Source organism: Loxodonta africana, chromosome 7 (assembly GCF_030014295.1).
Source record: "Loxodonta africana isolate mLoxAfr1 chromosome 7, mLoxAfr1.hap2, whole genome shotgun sequence".
In the NCBI taxonomy this organism is placed as follows: Eukaryota; Metazoa; Chordata; class Mammalia; order Proboscidea; family Elephantidae; genus Loxodonta; species Loxodonta africana.
Window position 1 is genome coordinate 29707696 of NC_087348.1, and position 21294 is coordinate 29728989.

Sequence of the window (21294 nt, forward strand, 5' to 3'; positions counted from 1 at the left end):
AATGGACCACATCTGGGGACACTCTAGCTCCAGCAGTATGGCAATAGCTAATGGAAAGGGGAGGTGGGGTATGATACTTTACAGGGGGAAGGAAGGAAAGAAAAGAGAAATTAAAAAAGGTAGATGGCAGGTGAGGAATCTGACTTGGAGACCAGCAAGATGGGGGCATAGTGGTGTATAGGGCTAGGTGGAAGGGAGAAAAATAAATAAATAGATAGATAGATAGATAGATAGATAGATAGATAGATAGATAGATAGATAGATAGATAAATAAAGGGAAAAAGAAAAAAATGGCACACAAGGAGCCCATGTGTGGGTTGGGCAGAACCAGGGTGATGAGGGACAGTAGTGCTCTAGCCCAGAGGTGCCACATGGCCCTTTGGGAAGGTGTGGGAGTGGCATATAGAGCAGAAGGGTGAGGGGCAGGGAGGCAAGTTTTTCTGGTTACTGGGTGCTCTGTCTCCTGTTGGGAGCGCTGTGAAATTGCCTGCTTATATTTCCTGTCCCTGGTCACTGACGGCTGTGCTCCAAGATGGCAAAGCTATGCCATCTTAGTTGGCAGGGGAGCTCTACTCTGTATCTCTGTTTCCCTTCAACTTCTTCTTCCATTCAATATTTGATTTAGTTCTTTATCCCTTCATTTGTTGCTTAGATTTCCCAGACTGACATTTGTATCTGCTTTGCTTAGCTTTTCCAGTGTTTGCTGTAGAGCGATGGTATAATGCATCTGTCTAGAGTGCCATATTAGTTTCGCCTCCAGTATTTAATCTTTTTCTAATTTATTTTCACTTTGTTGTTTTTGGAATTTATTGAAATTATCTTTGTCAGAGAGCGCAAGAATAACTTTTCATAAATATTTTATTGGTACTGGAAAAGAAATATATGCCAGTTCCTAAGTATACCACTTACATGATCTCTAAACATCATAAAATTATTTTTAAAGTTTTTATCTTCTTGATTTGACAAGTACTGAAAATCATGTTAGTATTGTTATAAATCTTGAATTTATGTTTTTATCTTTTTTATTTGCTGGATACTGAAAAATCCTTCATTAATTCAATATTTTTTACATTTTCTCTTTCTTTTTTTGTTTCAAAGATTGTCTATTTTTCATCATTCAAGCTCACTCATTTATTTTTAACTATGTTCATTCTTGTAATCTCAAATTTGTTGAACTCTGGTTCTATTGTTATATGCCTTTTATTTATTTTCCAAGGAGTGACCATAGATATTATATAATTTGAGTCTTTTTAGATGATAAACACACACACACTTATGTTTTCTCACAAATAAAAGACATCTTGGTTGATATTGAAGTTTATCTGCTAGATGCTAGATTCTTAAGACATCTACTAGCAAGAAGAAAGAAAGAAATGGAAATATTTTCTTTGATTTTTCTTATGTTATTTTCAGAATGAATATTGATTATTGCTTCCTGTGATATACCAGTTACCTTCTCATTGTAGTAGATTCAAACTATACCAAAAAATGTAAAAATAAATCACAAATCATTTGAGGTCTTGCCGCTGTGAATAAGCCAATATTTCCTTCTAATCCACACTCATCCAAATACTGTTCATATACATACCCATGCATATCCACTACTGACATGCAAATGTAAATAACTGAATGGTAGAATGGTATTATGGGTTGCCATCTTGCATTATAGGGAACCCTGATGTGCAGTGGTTAAGCACTGAGTTGCTACCTGAGAGGATAGTGGTTCAACCTACCAGCAGCTCCACAGGTGAAAGATGTAGGAGCTTCTTCAGTAAAAGCTTACAGTCTTGGAAAACCTGTGGTGCAGTTCCACTCTGTCTTATAGGGTCGCTATAGTCAGAATTGAGTCATTGGCAATTTTTTTTTTTTAAGGGTTTATCTTTCATTGTTTTACAAAAATTAGGTAATGTTTTATAAATATATTTTAATTTCTTTTGCATGTCAGTTCATACTTGGAATATCTTCACAACAGCTCTTCTAAAATCTTAAATGGGCTCTATACTTTCATGGTATAGATGTACTCCAGTGTCTTAACACAATCTCTGATTCCATTTTCTTCTAATTTGTTTTCTCACTATAAATTTCGTGTTAAATATTCCTCAAAAACTGCATATTCATAATAGTCATTTTTGTACATGTGTTGTTATTTCTTTCAGACGGGCTGTCCTTTAATCAGTTTATAGAGCAAAAGGGTTAATGTTTTGTTTTGTCTCCACAAAGAAAAAAATGCTAAATCACTGTCCAAAAGGCATGCAAGAATAGACTAGAAGAATGATGAATTAGTGGAGACCTGGCAGAGTACACAAGTCATTCTGAATTAAAGTACTTTAATGAAAGGGCTGGAAACCCTGGTGGCATAGTGGTTAAGTGCCAGAGCTGCTAACCAAAGGGTCGGCAGTTCAAATCTGCCAGGTGCTTCTTGGAAACTCTACAGGGCACTTCTACTCTGTCCTATGGGGTTGCTATGAGTTGGAATTGACTCGATGGCACTGGGTTTGGTTTTTTTTTTTTTGGTTAATGATAGTGCTATTTACATGGGTGTGGTTAGATTACCTGGAGAATACCTGATCCTTACAAGTGTAGATAGATATTATAAAACCAAGGCCTGAAGCTAAAAGGGGAGGAAATAATGTTACCAGAGAATGGTGAGGAGTGGAACCATAGATGCAGCAACACTCTGCAGTATCTGTAGTCTTTAAGGGACATGGGCAGAGAAAAGGTATAGAAGCGGAGAAAATACACAGGGAAAACCCCAAATTCTCCCCAGCTCCCAACATCTTAGCTACTGTTGGTGTTGCTAATTGGGCTAATCCAAACAGAGGGGCAGAGAAAGGCAGCAAATGCATCTGCAGTGAAATATAAGAAAAAATTATCACTGAACATGACCCTAATTCCTAATTAAACAACACATTCAATTATCTTTCATCGTGTTATTCAAACAATCTCTTACCTCACTTGGTCACAGTCAGAGGAAGGGTTGATCTTCAAGATTAGATTTTTGAACTTCAGTTAATTTGTGGTTTCATTACACAAAAGTAGTTAACTCTTTGGAACAAAGGTCCCTTAACATAATATGAGACTGTTAGCACACCATTGATTATTTCTATTTAGGAATGTAGAAACAAAACTAGAAGATTTTTCCTGTTGTATCTACATTACAAAACCCAAAAGCCAAACCAAAGCCACTGCCGTTGAGTTGATTCCAACTCATAGCAACTCTACAGGACAGGGTAGAACTGCCCCATAGAGTTTCCAAGGATTGCCTGGCGGATTTGAACTGCCGAATTCTTCGTTAGCAACCGTAGCACTTAACCATTATGCCACCAGGTTTCTGTTATTTCAAGTCACTTCTTCAAGTTAGTAATTAAGTAGTAATTTCTTCAGTGCCACCATGACATTTTTGTTCCTCAGACTATATATGATGGGATTCATCATTGGTGTCAAAATTGTGTAGAAAAGAGAAAGGAGCTTCCTCAGTCCTTCAGATTTATTTGATGCGGGCTGTAAATAATTGATAGCAGCTGTTCCATAGAATAAGACTACAACTGTCAGATGAGAAGAGCAGGTGGAGAAGGCTTTGGCCCTCCCTCTGACTGAGGACAATTTCAGAATACTGGAGATAATTTTGCCATAGGAGGCAACGATCGACAGAAATGGAACCATGAAAAACACCACAGAAAATATATAGACTGCCATCTCATTTACAAATGTGTCCCCACAAGCAAGTTTTAGTATTGGGGGGATGTCACAGAAGAAATGATTAATTGTGCTAGACCCACAAAAGGACAGAGAGAAAATTTGACATGTTTGTCCAATTTCGACTGGAATTCCACTTATCCAGGAGCCAGCCACCAGCTGGATACAGACTTTGTGGTTCATTACTAGAGAATAGTTCAGAGGGTTACAAATGGCCACATAGCGGTCATATGCCATCACTGTCAGGAGCAAACACTCTGTGCCTCCAAACATAAGAACAAAATACATTTGCGTAGCACAGGGCAGAAAGTAAATATTTCCTTTCTGGGTCCAGATATCCCTGAGCATTCTTGGGACAGTGACTGTTACATAACATATTTCCAAGAAGGAAAAATTGGCAAGAAAAAAATACATGGGATTCTGGAGAGTAGGATCAATTCTTGTTATCAGTATTATGATGCTATTGCCCAACAAAATCATCAGATATATGACAAAAAATATCCCAAAAAGAATCTGCTGAAGATTGGGTATATCAGAAAACCCCACGAGTGTAAACTCTGTGACTGTAGTAGTATTTGATTTTTCTGCTTTTGATTTGCTTTCCATCTGTGGATATGGTAAATTCAAGATGATTAATTTAATCACAGGTTTTAAAAGCATTTTCACTTCTGTTAATTGCATACGTGCATGTGTAGAGCTACATATCTCTTAAATTAACTCGATCAACACATTGCTCCATTTCTAGGGAATATGATTTAAAACTTCAGCAATGAACTGATATGCTATTAAAGAAATTCAACAAATAAAATCCTGGTATATTTTATTAAACTTGGATTGTAATGACACCAGAAATATTGAGAAATGCACACTGTTATTTAGAGCATATTTTCAGGAAAGAGCCATGATTATTTTACCCCAATAAGAATGTATCATTTTCTATTGCTTAATCTCAGTTCATGAATATTTTCTGTATGGATATCCCTATTCCAACTTCTCTGAAGTCAAAATTTGTCTTTAATTTTTTTTTCTTAATTCTTTGCTGAAAATTAGTTTTAAGACTTTCCTTTTGTAAGACTCAGTTTTCTTAAACCAGTCCTTTGTTTCTGTGTTAAAAAATGTGTACATTTTTATTTTATCTTCTGTATTTCTTCCATCACTCATACAAAAAAAAAAAAATTGCCTCTTAACATCTTTTTTCAGTTTATGGTAAATGTTAAGTTACCTGTATTTCAGTTAGAAATATGACCCACTCTTCCTTACAACCAAATCTAACTCTGTCTGCCTCGTCCCCTTTGTAGTAATTTTTCTTTAAACCAATTATTATTCACTCCGGCCATGCACGAGGAAAGAGTGTGTGAATGAGACTGGACAAAAACACAATCATCTTGCTTCACTCTATATTCATGTCCTCAGATAAATAGTCACTGGACACTACTTGACAATTCACATTACACTTATTTAATATTTACTCTCAACTTTTCAAAACAATTATTCTTCATTTTCTTGTCTCCTCAAACTTACTACGCCCCACTCCGCCTTTTATTCCAATCAGCTGATGATTTTGACTTAATAACTTCCAATGTAAAGGGGATCAGACAAGCATTCACTTATATTTTCTTATATCTATTAGTACTAGTTATCAAAATGAACATGCAGGAATTACACCTATTTCTCATTTATTGACTATCTCATTATCCAACATTTCTCATTTACAACAATATTAAAAAATCTACTATCCACTCTTTGCCCGTTAATGAGATGGCAGGCATAGCGACAAAGGCTGAGGAGCAACCCCTCCCTAGAGGCAGTCTCTGGAAGATCTCAGGGTGTTAGACCATGCTGCCCCTCACCCTCCAACCTTCCTGCTTGTGGGGGTGTGATGTCCAACTGTAGGGTTGGCCTTCTCTGTGGCCATGACCTCCAGGCAGCCATGCAGGCAGCATCAAGTGTTGCACTGATGAGTACATCAGTAAATCCTAGCTGTTATTATTTCTATGATAATATTTTCTAATTAAAAAAAAAAAATTAGACCAACAGAAGTCTGAAAACAGGAAAAAAAATCCTCCATTTTTTGCATAATGCCGATTCTTGCATAATGACCTGGTATTTGGAAACCAACCGAGTTGATAAATGAGGAGTGGGTGTATTTTATTAAAAATAATAAATACTGCTGTTATAATCCTTTGCCATGCATTTAATTTTATTTATAATTTGGAAAGTTAGAGGGCTGTATGTGTTACCCTAAGTAGTTAACTCATTTTCAAATACAGTTTTTTGCAGAATTTCATGTTTTTTGTTTTATTAGTTACATCTTCATCTTCAAATTAAAAAAAAAAATCCTTATATAAAATAACCCAACAATATAATAACACCTTACCTTTAAAGATTGCATAAATCTGTCTAGGAGAGTCTAGGAGTATTGTTAATATATATTCTTTTTAAGATTTTCACTTTTTTTTTTTTTTTTAGTCTCAAGAAGTCACTTGGATTGTACAACAGCCTTTGCTTGCTTTCAAACACAAAGTGCTCTTAAAAAGGAAAGAGTTTCACTCACCCTGGGGGAAATCTCTCTTGTGTATCTACTTAATTTCTAGCAGAAAGCTTGTGTCTGGCAATCGGTGTGGTCTATTTTTCAAAACAATTTTCTCTGAATAGAGCTGACTTTTTCTGCAGCCCCTTTTTGGCATAAAGGCTAAGCAAACTTGTTTTCCAGGATATAGAGAGAGTGCTTGGAGGATTAATACTACTTACTCTCTAGCACTGCTTTCATGGAAAAAGTTCTTCTTTCTAGCTATTGCATTTCAGACCCTGGACAATTGATGTGAACTGGACTTCCTCATTCTTACAACCGTAACTCATACAGATGGGTCCTTAGGAAAACATGTCATATCTTTTGTCACGTGAACATGCTACCCTTAGTCTCTTCACTGTAATGGGTGCTGAGATTCCATTCTCTTTATTTTTTTTGTGTGTGTGTGTGCCTTAGGGGAAATTTACAGCTCAAGTTAATTTCTTATTCAAAAATTTATACACACATTGTTTTGTGACATTAGTTACAATTCCCACAATGTGACAGCATGCTTCCCCTTTCCACTCTGGATTCCCTATCTCCATTCATCCTGTTCCTATCCATTTCTGCCTGCTTTTCCTGTTTCTGGGCAGGAACTGCTCATTTGGTCTCATGTATTTGATTGAACTAAGAAGCACATTCCCCACGTGTGTTATTTTTTGATTTATAGGCCTGTCTCCCCCCACACTTCTGTCAGTTTGTCATATTTTGAGGGGCTTGTGTGTTGCTGTGATGATGGAAGGTATGCCACCAGTATTCAACTACCAGCAGGGTAGCCCAAGATGGAAAGATTTTAGCTGAGCTTCCATACTAAGACAGACTAGGATAAAGGACCCCATGGTCTACTTCTGAAAGGAATTAGCCAGTGAGAAACTTGTGAATAACAGCAGAACATTGTCTGATATAGTGCTGGAAGGTGACCCCCCAGGTTGGAAGGCACTCAAAAGACAACTGGGGAAAAGGTACCTCCTCAAAGTACAGTCGACCCTAATGATTTGGATGAAGTCAAGCTTTTGGAACCTTCATTTACTGATGTGGCATGACTCAAAATGAGAAGAAACAGCTAAAAACATCCATTAAAATTCAGAACATGAATTGTACTAAGTATGAATCTAGGACAATTGGAAATCATCAAAAATGAAATGGAACACATAAACATCAATATCCTAGGCATTAATGAGAAGAAATGGACTGAGATGGGCCATTTTGAATCAGACAAAATGGGTCTACTATTCTAGGAATGACAACTTGAAGAAGAATGGCGATGCATTTGTAGTCAAAAAGAACATTTCAAGATCTATCCTGAAGTGTAATGCTGTCAGTGATAGGATAATATCCATACACCTACAGGGAAGACCAGTTAATACAACTATTATTCAAATTTATGCACCAACCACTAATGCCAAAGATTAAAAAATTGAATATTTTTACCAACTTTTGCAGTCTGAAATTGATCATACATGCAATCAGGAAGCATTGATAATTACTGGTTATTGGAATGCAAAAGTTGGAAATGAAGAAGTATAGGTAGTTGGAACACATGGCCTTGGTCAAAGAAATGATGCCAGAGATGCTATGATAGAATTGTGCAAGACCAATGACTTTTTCATTGCAAATACCCTTTTTCAAAGTTATAAATGACATCTATACTCTAGGACCTCACCTGATGGAATACACAGGAATAAAATCAACTACATTTGTGAAAAGAGACAATAGAAAACCTCAATCTCATCTGTCAGAACAAGGTAAGGGACCGACTGTGGACAGATTATCAATGCTCATATCCAGGTTTAAGCTGAAGCTGAAGAAAATTAGAACAACCCATGAGAGCCAAACTAAGACATTGAGCATATCCCACCTGAATTTAGAAAGCATCTCAAGAGTAGATTTGATGCATTAAATAATAATGACCAAAGACCAGACAAATTGTGGGAGGAAATCAAGGACATTATACATGTAGAAACCAAGAGGTCATTAAAAAGAGAGAAAAGGTCAAAATGGATGTCAGAAGAGACTCTGAAACTTGCTCTTGAACATCAAGTTGCTAAAGCTAATGGAAAAAATGAAGTAAAATTGCTGAACTGAAGATTTCAAAGGGCAGCTTGAGAAGACAAAGTAAAGTATTATTATGACCTGTGCAAAGGCCTGGAGTTAGAAAACCAAAAGGGGGAACACACTCAGCGTTTCTCAAACCAAAGGAACTGGAAAAAAAAAAAATCGAGTTGCAATAGTGAAGAATTCTATGGATAAAATACTGAACCACACAGGAAGTATCAAAAGAAGATGGAAGGAATACACAGAGTCAGTATACCAAAAAGAATTGGTCGATATCAATCACTTCAGAAGGTAGCATATGGTCAAGAACCGATAGTACTGAAGGAAGAAGTCCAAACTGCAATGAAGACATTGGTGAAAAAAAAAAAAAAAAGGCTCCAGAATACCAATTGAGATGTTTCTACAAATGGAGGCAATGCTAGAAGTTCTCACTCATTGTTTCAAGAAATTTGGAAGTCAACTACCTGGCCAACCAAATGAAAGAGGTCCATATTTATGCCTATTCCCAAGAAAGGTGATCCAACCGAATGCAGAAATTATTGAACAACCTCACTCAAGTAAAATTTTGATGAAGGTCATTCAACGTGCCTGCACCAGTATATTGACAGGAAATTGCCAGAAATTCAACCTGAGTATTCAGAAGAGGACATGGAACGAGTGATATCATTGTGGATGTCAGATGGATCCTGGATGAAAGCAGAGAATACCAGAAAGATGTTTTCCTGTGTTTATTGACTGTAAAAAAGCATTCAACTGCCTGGATCATAACAAATTATGGATAACATTGCAAACAGTGGGAATTCCAGAACATTTAATTGTGTTCATGAGGCAGTTGTTTGAACAGAAGGGGGTACTTCATGGTTTAAAGCCAGGAAAGGTGTGTGTCAGAGTTGTATCCTTTCACCATACCTAGTCAGTCTGTATGCTGAGCAAATAATCTGGGAAGCTGGACTATATGAAAAAGAATGGGGCATCAGGATTGGAGGAAGATTCATTAACAACCTGTGTTATGCAGATGACAAAACCTTGCTTGCTGAAAGTGGAGAGGAGTTGAAGAACTTACTGATGAAGACCAGGGACCAAAGCCTTGAGTATGGATTACATCTCAACAGAAAGAAAAAACAGGACCTCATAACTGGACCCATAAGCAACATCATGATAAGCAGAGAAAAGATTGAATTTGTCAAGGATTTCATTTTACTTGGATCCACAATCAACACCCATGGGAGCAGCAGTCAAGGAATCAAAAGACACGTTGGGTTAGGCAAATTGCTGCAAAAGAACTTTTTAAAGTGTCAAAAAGCAAAAATGTCACCTCGAAGAATAAGGAGCACCTGACCTGAGCCATGGTGTTTTCAATTGCCTCATGGGATGATGAATAAGGAAGACAGAAGAATTGATGCCTTTGAATTGTGGTGTTGATGAAGAATACTGAATATACCATGACCTGCCAAAAGAATGAACAAATCTGTCTTAGAAGAGGTACAGCCAGAATGCTCCTTAGAAGCATGGGCAAGGCTAGGTCTCACATACTTTGGACATGTTATCAGGAGAGATAAAATTAGACTGGGAAAACATGGGAAATAGTAAAAGTTGAATGAAAACTTAGAACTTTTAAACAGACTTTCTTTCAACAACAGTTGTGTTTTATGGTATACAGGCTTAAAATAATTTCTAAGACCTTTTAGGTAATTTATTGATGTTAAGTTGAACTAATAGGTATTGTCATAATTTAAGGGTCTGCTAATGAATGTGTTCATTTGTGCCATTTAAAGGGATGAACTATAATAGGTATGCAGCGAAGACAATGTTTAAGAGGTTTATTAAAAATAAATTTATTTCATATGGTCAAAAGTTTTATCTGTCTGACTGAAGTTTATGTTTCTTGCTGTTAAAATAACAAATTTTTCTTTGGTATCTGAGTTGGTGGGTGATTTAAGAAATACTACTGGAGTCATTATTACCTTTTCTTGACCATAGAGAATGTGACCCAGCTGGAGCTGGGCTCACAAGGACTCACAAGGACACATCAACTGGGCCCTGAGGAATAAAGACAATAGCTAAGATAATCTTGGAAAATACCTTTTGGGGAACCTTTCAGGTAAGCCAGAACACAAAAGACTTTGCACTCTTATCATTTTCTATTAGCATTCAGTGAATAGAAAATTTGTTGGAACAACAAATATCCTCTTGACCTTACTGAAACCTGTACCAATGCCTGTTGAAAGAGACAATTCAAAGTGTAGGGTCACAGTTTCTACCAATCTGTGAAAAGGTGAAGCTTTCAAGGTTTTGCCCATTTTGTAGTGTTAGTATATGCTGATGACCCTGTGATGTTCCTTGGACTTGGGCAGACATGGCTGTGGCAGCATGCTTGTCCATTTTCTCGTTCTTGCTTATTCTGTAATATTTCCTTGGATTCAGGCAGACATTAGCTCTGGCAGCATGCTTGTCTGCTTCCCACTTTTGCATTTTTGAATGTATGCCGAATAAAATTTTCTTTTTGCTTTACTAAACTTTGTGATATTTTTACCACACAACAAGTGTTAATTTATTCTTTGTGTAATCTGCCTAGAAGACAAAGGTTCAGCCTCTTATTAGAATAGGATTCCTCAACCAAAAACCAAGCTGCATGGCTTTTAGAAAAAAAAGCCAAGGTGTTACTTCAAGGTCTTTGGTTAAATACCTTAAGTATTGTTTCATGGTGACCTATAATAAACTACTGACAACTCTGAAACTTCATGGAAGCCACGTACTCAAAACAAAATTTTTATAAAAAAAAAGGGCTAAAAAGTTTTATGGACTAAATTACATGGAAGGTGTCAAAATCAAGAAAATCACCTGATTTTTTGGGGGGGTTAAGATTTATATGTTAAATTCATACCCATATTTATATCTTTTTATATATATATATTTATATCTTATATTTTTGCCTAATATTAACCAGCAAACACATAATATTATGCCATAATTTTATTATTATTTCTTAATTGCTAACTTGGTCACAACTTTATCAAAGCCATTGGTTTGATTGGGGAATTCACATCATTTACCCATGAAGGTTTTTTTTTTTTTTTTTAATTACTATTCAGCTATGTAGAGACTTGATAATCTTGGTGTATTCTTGATATATCCTGTCTGTATGGTATTATGCCTCAAGATTATTGTGTATTATACATGAAGCTCTTTAAAAATATGGTTAACAGTTATATTTATAAATGCTTTTCTCCAAAGTGTTTTTTTTATTTTTTGTTATTTTAACTGATTTTATTTGGCCTTTACATTATGTTCATAATTAATTTCCATCACATCTTTTACTATAAGAGTATTATTTTTATAAGTTAATCATGGCCATTTTAAGTTTTATCATCTGCAGATAAGTTTTTACTTTGCTGATTTGCTGAAAACATTTGACCAAAATATCTCAACAAGAAGATGGACTATATTGGACTAGCAAAAAGGACTGTGACTAGACTGAATAAAATTTCCAGAACTCCTATGCAGAAGCACAGGCTGTGGCTGATCCAGAATCTCGTGGAACAGAAATTAACTACATAAAACTGAGTAAACAAAAGGAAACTGAGTTTTGTGTGGGAATATTGCTGATGTCTTAAGGTCCTACTTTCTACATTTTCAGAAACCATTTTCCTTTCTCCTAAATTATTTAACTAATAGGTCTAGATATTATAACTCTTGAATTAGAAGTTCTTCTCTCATAAAAACAGTTTTGTGACTCTCCTGCTTCTGAGAAAGTAGAGCCCTAGAGGCAGCTTCCTGATGGAGGCTCTGATGCAACACCCAAACCCACGGCCATCGAGTGGATTCCAATACATATTGACTCTACACGACAGAATAGAACTGGCCCATAGGGTTTCCAAGGAGTGTCTGGGGGATTTGAACTGCCAGCCTTTTGGTAAGCAGCCATAGATCTTAACCACTACACCACCAGGGTTTCTGGAGGAGGAAGGTGCATTGGTTAAGCCATGGGCCCTCCAGTCACACAGCCCCAGGCCAGCTTTATCCAGCTTTGTCTCTTCCAAGCATCCTTCTCCACAGAGGCATAATCCATAATTGGACTTGTCACAGTGATGAGCACATCAGTAAATCTTAGCTGTTAGTATTTCTATGATCATATTTTCTAACTAAAGAAAATAGGACAAATTGAGATGTTCTGAAAACAGAAAAAAAAAAAAAAAACCCAAAACTCTCCATTTCCACATAATGGCAATTTTTGTATAACAACCTGGTCTTTGCAATCTAAACATGTCCATAACTGAAGAGTAGGTGCTTTTATTATAAATAATAAATGTTGTTATTATGATCATTTGCCAAGCATCTAATTTTATTTAATTTATAATTAGGAAAGTTAGAGGGCTGCATGTGTTATCTTAAGTAATTAACTCATTTTCAAATATAGTTTTAACCAGAATTTTGTGTTTTTTCTATTTTATTAGTTGTATCTTGGTCTTCAAATTTAGAACTATGCTTACATAAAATAGCCTATCAAATAATAACAACTTACCTTTAAGGATTGCATAAAGCCGTCTAAGAGAGTCTAGGTGTTTTGATAGCGTATACTTTTTTTTTTTTTTAAGATTTACGTTTTATTCCTGTGGACGTCACTGTGATTCCACAATAGACTTTGCTTGCTTTCAAACTCTAAGTGCTCTTAAATATGAAAGAGTTGCACTGTCTCTGGGGGAAATCTCTCTTGGGCATTTACTTAATTTAGAGTAGAATGCTTCTGTTTGGCAATAACTCTGGTTTATTTTCAAAACATTTTTCTCTGAATAGATCTGACGCTTTCTGCAACCATTTCTTGGCATCAATCTCAAGCAAACTTGTTTTCCCAGTTAGGGAGAGAGTGCATGGAGGAGTAACACAACTTACTCTCTAGCATTATTTTATGGACAAAGTTAATCTTTCTAGCAATTGCATTTCAGACCCTTGAAGATTGATGGCCTTCCTTACTCTTACTGCCACAATTCATCCAGACGGATCCTTAGGGAACTCTGCCGTATGTTTTGTCACGTGAACATGCTTTGCTTGGTCTCTTCCCAGTAATGGGTGCTGAGAGCCCCTTTTAGAAGTGGAACTCTGTGTTCCTATGTTAACTTTTCTAAAAATAAAAGCATTTCTGCTGACAAAAACAGATGGTTTAAATAATGTTAGGATGCCCAGTCAGACATCATGGAAGGTATCTGGCTGATTCAAAGTGCCATGTCACCTCAAAAATAAAAATTTTCACCAATATTACTTAAAACTGAAAATAAAAAATGAGGACGCTTTCCCCTCAAAATCATTTTCCTATTTCAGCTTCCTCTAGGTATATATGGAGAAGAAATTTCTCAGGCTTGAAATCATTAGCTAAAAATCTGCACCTATTTGTAATTTAATTTGTTTCTTCCTGATTTGGAGCTCTGTGACTATTCATCACTCATCTGTCAGTTTGTCGTACTGTGGTGGCTTGCATGTTGCTGTGATGCTGAAAGCTATATCACTGGGATTTCAAATACCAGCAGGGTCGCTCATGGTGGACAGGTTTCAGCTGAGCTTCCAGACTAAGATGGAAAAGGACGAAGAATCTTGTGGTTTTCTTTTGAAAAAAAAATTGGCCAGTAAAAACCTTATGAAGAGCAGGAGGCCATTGTCTGATATATGGCCAGAACAGGAGCCCCTCAGATTGGAAGGCACTAAAAATACAACTGAGAAAGAGCTGCCTCCTCAGACTAAAATCAACCTTAATGATGTGGATGGAATAAAGCTTTGAGGACCTTCATTTGTTGATGTGGCATGACTCAGCATGAGAAGGAACAGGTGCAAACATCCATTAATAATTGGAATCATGGAATATATGAGGTAAAAATCTAGGAAAATTGGAAATTTTCAAAAATGAAATGGAACACATTAACATTAATATTGTAGGCATTAGTGAGATGAAATGGACAGGAATTGGCCATTTCAAATCAGACAATCATAAGCCTTACTACACTGGGAATGCAAAATTAAAGAGGAATGGCGTCATATTCATTGTCAAAAAGAAAATTTCGAGGACTATCCTGAAGTATAATGCTGTCAGTGATAGGATAATATCCATGAGCCTATAAAGATCAGTTAATATGACAGTTACACAAATTTATGCACCAACTTCTAAGGCCAAAGATGAAGAAATTGAGGATTTTTACCAACTTCTGCATTGTGAAACTGATCAAACATGCAATCAAGATGCATTGATAATTACTGGTAATTGGAATGCAAAATTTGGAAACAAAGGAGAAGAATTAGTATTTGGAAAACATGTACTTGAGGACAGAAATGACTCCAGAGACGGCATGATAGAATTTTTCAAGACCAACTTTTTCTTTGACAATACCCTTTTTCAGCAACACAGGTGGTTGCTATATAAATGGACCTCACTAGACTGAATGAACAGGAATTCAACAGACTACATCTGTGCTAAGAGATGATGTAAAATCTCAATATCATTGGTCAGAACAAGGCCAGGGGCTGACTGTGGAACAGATCATCGATTGTTTGTATGCAAGTTCAGGTTGAATCTGATAAAAAATTGAAACAAGTCCATGCAAACCAAAATAAGACCTTCAGTATGTCTCACCTGAATTTAGAGACTCTAGCAAGAATAGATTTGACAACTGAGCCCTAATGACCAAACAGCAGACAAGTTCTGGCATGACATTAAACCTGAAGAAAGTAAAAGGCCATTAAAAAGATGGGAAAGAAAGAAAAGACCAAAATGGATGTCAGAAGACACTAGACTCTGAAACTTGTTCTTGAAAGTTGAGTAGTAAAGGGAATGGAAGAAATGATGAAGAAAACGAGCTGAACAGAAGACCTCAAAGGGCAGCTTGAGAAGACAGAGTAAAGTAGTGTAATGATATGTGCAAGGATCTGGAGTTAGAAAACCAAAGGGGAAGAACAAGCTCTGCATTTCTTAGCTGAAAGAACTGAATAAAAATTCAAGCATTCAGTTGCAATTTTGAAGGAATCAAGGGCAAAATATTGAATGATGCAGGAGGAATAATAAAAAAAAAAATAATAATAAGGTGGAAGGAATACACAAAGTCATCGTACCAAAGAGAATTGATCGATGTTCAACCATTTCAGAAGGTAGCAGCATATGATCAAGAACTGATGGTCAAACCAAAAACCAAACTCAGGGCCATCGAGTCAATCCTGACTCAGAGCGACCCTAAAGGACAGAGTGGGACTGCCCCGCAGAGTTCCCAAGGAGCGCCTGGCGGATTTGAACTGCTGACCCTTTGATTAGCAGCCGTAGCACTGAAGCACTACACCACTAGCGTTTCCAAGAACTGATGGTAAAAAAAAAAAAAAAAAAAAAAAGAACTGATGGTAGTGAGGGAAAAAGTTCAAGCTGCACTGAAGGCATTAGTGAAAAACAAGGCTCCAGGGATTGAGGAAATATCGACTGAGATGTTTCAGCCAACAGACGCATACGGGAGCACTTGGCTGAGCCCAACGCAGGGTGGATGCCCACTAGAAGCTGTACTTCACAGGACCGTGACACAGAGGGTGTTAGCTTCTGTGAATTTTTCTTTTAGCCAAAGGTAGAAAAATGTGGGAAGCAAGAGAGAAAGTTTATTACTCTAAGATGTGAAAATAGGATGAAGCATCTTTCTTATTTTTCCTTAGATTGTGCTTCTTTTCTAAAAGATAGAAAAATGCCGGAGGTCATGATTTTTGTCATCCTAGTTCCCAGCTTAAATGTAGAAATGCAAATTTAGGGACAAAGTTTGAAATGGAAAGACCTCTGGCAAGAGGTGTCCCTAGACAGGGATTGTGTGGTATAGGAGTGGAAGCAGTCAAAAGCAATTGTCCTTACACGGAATATTATTATCCTGGGGTCCAGAAGCACCAATGTTACACTGTATACCACAGCTCTAAGGATGTTCCACCACTCCATGGGGGCTACTAATGCATTCCTTATTCATGACAGCTCTGTAACACTTCACAGTCAAACATGTGAAAAATATATTATAGGCATATTATAGTATACCAGGGGAAATTTTGATCTGATTTCTACTTCCTGCTGAGGGTGCTGTTTCCAGGGGTTTCTAGCTTTTTGTACTCGTTAGTACAAATTTCCTTACTGGAAGGTCTCTCCCAGATGCGTAACTATGGTCATCTTTTTTTGAGATCTACAATTCCAATGTTGACAACTTTTTTCTCAATCTATAAGTATGGAACTCCAAATGTGTGTCATATAAACATCTAACACTTTCCTTTAAGTACCTGCCCTTTCTTTTAGGATACCCACTTCCATCAAGTCGATTGGCAGCTTTGTGTAGTTCAGAGTTTCAATGGCTGTGATCTTATGCAAGTAGATGACCAAGTCTTTCTTCTGAAGTGCCAACTGGTAGATTCAAAACACCAAGCTTTTGGTTAGTAGCTGAGAGCAAACTATTTGTACCACCCAGGAACAGATACCCAAACAACCAAACCCACTGCCGTCGAGTCGATTCCGACTCATAGCACCCCTATAGGACAGGGTAGAACTGCCCCATAGAGTTTCCAAGGAGCGCCTGGTGGATTTGAACTGCTCGCCTCTTGGTTAACAGCCATAGTACTTAACCACTATGCCACCAGGGTTTCCCCAGGAACAGATAGAAACCTCTTAATGGCCATAGATTACTTGTAGGTGGGAGAAAACATGTCACTTTGGTTGAGATTAGAGGGAAGAATTTTGAAATTCTGAAAAGACTATGAAGGCAAGGTCTGATTTTTTTCAGACTGCTGTAATTAAAATGCTTAACTTAAGGCTTGGCATATAGTAGGCTGTATATATATATATATATATAAATATATTGTGCAAAGAAGGAGAGAAGAAAACATGAAAGAAGGAATAAGAGGAATAGAATATACAGAGCAGACTACAAGGAGGTGATCATGAGGGTATACGTAGAATATAAAGTAAATATCTAACAAAAACAGTCAAATTGCAGCAAACCTCCAAAGGAAAATGTTGGAAGTGGGAATCATTGTATGAAGTAACAGTAATGTGGTTAAAAAAATTGAGGGGCAGTAGCATATACTACATAAAATATACTTGGTTCCCTTCCTCTTCCATAAATGAACAAAGCTTCAGTTGGTAGTATTTCCAAGCTTTATCAGGGAGTCATTTGTTAGAATCTCACCCATTGACGTGGTGGTATTAAATGGGGACAAGGGAAGAGGTAATGTGTACATTCTGTTTTCTGACCCCAGGCTTCTGTCATAGTCTATTCATTGTCCTCAAATTCTCCCTATGTGGAGAATACACTTGGGTATTCTTTTCTTATGTAGATCATTGGACACCACATAAATCTGTGTTGACTTGTAGTCACAGTCTTATTGACAAACGGTATATTACACAATAGGTTAGCACTAAGGTTCTCATTGGTGCCTGCTGCCTAATAACTGTTGCAGTTAGGTGCCCTCAGAAATAACGCAGAGGGACCCCAAGCGGCAGAGTATGGAGCAGCTCACCAGGTCTTTCTCCCGCTCAGCCACTGGGTTGGTTTGAACCAACAAACTTTCAGTTAGCAACTGATCACTTAACCATTGGGCCACCAGGACTGTTAGCCCTAAAGTAAGTGGTGAATGTGGGAACACGCTATTTGAAGTAAAATAATACAAGCCCTTATTCTGTCAATCAGTGATTAATTCTGTCTCTCTGGTCATGGAGTAGGGACAGGGGATGCTTTGTCCCAGTCATTGAAAGTCAGACACTGGGAATACCTATCACCTCCAAATATAATTATAGTGAAAGAATTGAGAGAGAGTACTACCTCATGTTGTTCTTGTTAGGTGCCATGGAGTTGGTTCCGACTCATAGCCACCCTATGCACAACGGAAGGAAACACTGCTCAGTTCTGTGCCATACTTACAATCCTAGTGCTTGAGCCCATTGTTGCAGCCACTGTATCCACTCATCTCATTAAGGGTCTTCCTCTTTTTCCCTGACTCTCTACCAAACATGATGTCTTTCTCCAAGGACTGATCCCTCCTGAGAACATGTGCAAACTATATGAGTCATAGTCTCACCATCCTTGCTTCTAAGGAGCATCCCCTTTGTACTTCTTCCAAGATTTGTTCATTCATTTGGCAGTCCATGGTATATTCAATGTTCTTCACCAACACCACAATTCAAAGGCATCAATTCTTCTTCGGTCTTCCTTACTCTTCGCCCAGCTTTTGCATGTATATGAGGCAATTGAAAACACCATGACTTGAGTCAGGCACACCTTAGTCTTCAAAGTGACATTTTTGCTTTATAACACTTTAAATAGGTCTTTTGCAGTAATTTGCTGAATGCAACAGGTCTTTTGATTTCTTGACTGCTGCTTCTAAGAGCCTTGATTGTGGATTCAAGTAGAATGAAACCCTTGACAGCTTCACTCTTTTCTCCATTTACTTGTATGTGATATTAACAGTATTGTTTGATAATTTCCACATTCGGTTTGATCACCTTTCTTGGGAAGAGACATCCCTATGTATCTCTTCCAGTAGGTTGACCAGGTCGCTGTCTTCCAATTTTCTTGGGATAGATGAGTGTGCACTTCAAGCACTGCTTCTGTTTGTTGAATCATCTCAATTGGTATTCTGTCATTTCCTGGAGCCTTATTTTTCATCAATGTCTTCAGTGCAGCTTGAACTTCTTCCTTCGGTACCATCAGTTCCTGACCATATGCTACCTACTGAAATGGTTGAATGTCTACTAATTCTTTCTGGTATAGTGACTCTGTGTATTCCTTCCATCTTCTATTGATCCTCCATGCATTATTTAGTATTTTCCCCATAGAATCCTTCAATATTGCAACTCAAGTTTTTAATTTTTTTCTTCAGTTCTTTAGCTTGAGAAATGCTGAGTGTGTTCTTCCCTTTGGTTTTCTATCTCCAGGTCTTTGCTCATGTCATTGTAATACTTTCCTTTGTCTTCTCCAGCTGCCCTTTGAAATATCCTGTTCAGCTTTTTTTCTTCATCATTTCTTCCTTTTGCTTTAGCTAGTCGACATTCAAAAGCAAGTTTCAGAGTCTCTTCTGGCATCCATTTTGGTCTTCTCTTTCTTTCCTGGCACAAACCTGAATGTCAGGATGTTGTTGAGGGCCTTGAATTCTAGTAGTTGTAATGTGAGTCACAGTGCATGATACTGGCAAAAGATGTTGCTCACAAATGGGTCCTGGATGGAGGAGAACCCACAGAGATCAGATGCCTAGTTCTCAGAGGCACTTAAAGCAACAACAGAAACCACTGAGGGCCAGACAGCCAATCAATATTACCAGAAGGAGGAGTAGGCCAGAAGATAGAGTAAAAACTTGCTGCAAAAACAAGGCACCAGTCAGGGGGAAAAAAAAAGTAAAGTATATATATATATATGTACATATATATGCATCGGCACACAAACTCTTGGATGTATATATATATATGAAACAAATAAATGTTTATTTTTAGTGTTTTTAAAATAAATTGTTTAGTTTACATTTAGAATTGAATTAGTCGTTGGTATTTTTTTTTTTTTTTTTTTAACCAGCTAAGAGGGAGCCCTGGTGGTGCAGTGTTTACAAACTTGGCAGCTAATCCAGATGTCAGCCATTTGAATACACCAGCTGCTCCTTGGAAACCCTATGGGGCAGTTCTACTCTGTCCTATAGGGTTGCTATGAGTTGGAACTCACTTGATGGTAACTTGTTTGTTTGTATGTTTGTTAACTTTTTGAAGCATTATTTTGGGTGAATGAAGATTGAAGAACCTCTACATTTAGTTAAGTTCTTCCAGTGGAAAACATGACATTTGATATGACTTTGTTTTGATTATTTGTAAATGCATTTTCATTATTGTTAGTAATTAGTCCTTAGCTGTCTGGAAGAGCAACTCATCCTTTCTTGGAATGAAAAAATGTTAGAGCTTTGCTAATCAAGAACCTTCTGGCCTAACTTGGGAAACTGAGGATACAGAGCTGAAGATTTTCTATTGATTAGATACCACCTGTGTAATAGCATAATTTAGAGTATAGTCTTCACCTGATGGATTTAAAAAGGTGACTGGCATTTTTCCATGGATGGTGCCATACCTAAACTCTCCTCTACCAAATCCTTACAGTTTAGTTAAAAAAAAAAAAAAAAAAAAAAACCTGTGATATAATAAATTTTCTAGAAAACAGCTAAAATCTATTTTTGTCCAAGCTTTCTGCAGTAGGCTTTTCAAAAGAAGTTTGCTGTTTTTTATGCCCTCATTTTTATCTCTGGGTCATAAACCTACTAAGCTCATATATGTGAGGGCCGTTGCATGTAATATAGTGACAGCATCTTCAGTATATAATGTTCATCAATGTTTTCTTAAAAACCGCATGTTCAAATTGGGCATCTGTCAAACACCCAAGACTCTCTTGAAATTATCTACTTGAATTGATATAGATCCTTGCATAGATGCTTTTGGTAACTGCCTCTTGATAACTAACTACCTTAGTTCAGAATGAAGGTGGAAGAAAAAAAAAAAAAAAGACTGTAAACACTCATTAATTCCCAGTGTGCTCATTCAGAATTTGTTCTCTTGGGGCCTGATTATAACCGTCTTTGTTCAATCAGCCCTCCACTTAAAAGAAGTACAAAGTTAATACAGTCATGTGCTGCATAACACCCTTTCAGGTAACATTCGACTGCATGTAAGTCCATGGCCCTACAAGGTTGTAGTAGAGTTCAGAAATCTCCATCAGAAAATGGGCCTTGGTGGACATAACTGGACATAGGGAACACAACACCTTCCTGCCTGTAACATGTGTATCTCATATTCTTTGTATACAAAATGATCAGGCTGCCAGGCTTACAGTGGTACAAAACCTATATATAACCTGTAATACATAGGTCTTGATAATCATAATAAATGCCCATTTTACTGACTTGTGTGTATACTGTACTATACTTTATATCATCCCTGGGTTATCAATGTTCAACTTACA

The 21294-nt window shown here is 37.1% G+C and overlaps 1 protein-coding gene across 1 annotated transcript; it reads right to left on the bottom strand.

Annotated features, from left to right (window-relative positions):
- Window positions 1–3357: 3357 nt before the first annotated feature.
- On the bottom strand, window positions 3358–4377 carry LOC100658176 (olfactory receptor 10AG1-like). The gene has a single exon (XM_003423013.4). The coding sequence runs from the start codon at window positions 4375–4377 to the stop codon at window positions 3358–3360; it is 1020 nt and encodes a 339-aa protein (XP_003423061.4).
- Between the last annotated feature and the right edge of the window lie 16917 nt (window positions 4378–21294).

Bases quoted from the DNA above. Each gene is read 5' to 3' on its own strand.
- LOC100658176 (XM_003423013.4), bottom strand. From the start codon at position 4,377: ATGCAATTAACAGAAGTGAAAATGCTTTTAAAACCTGTGATTAAATTA.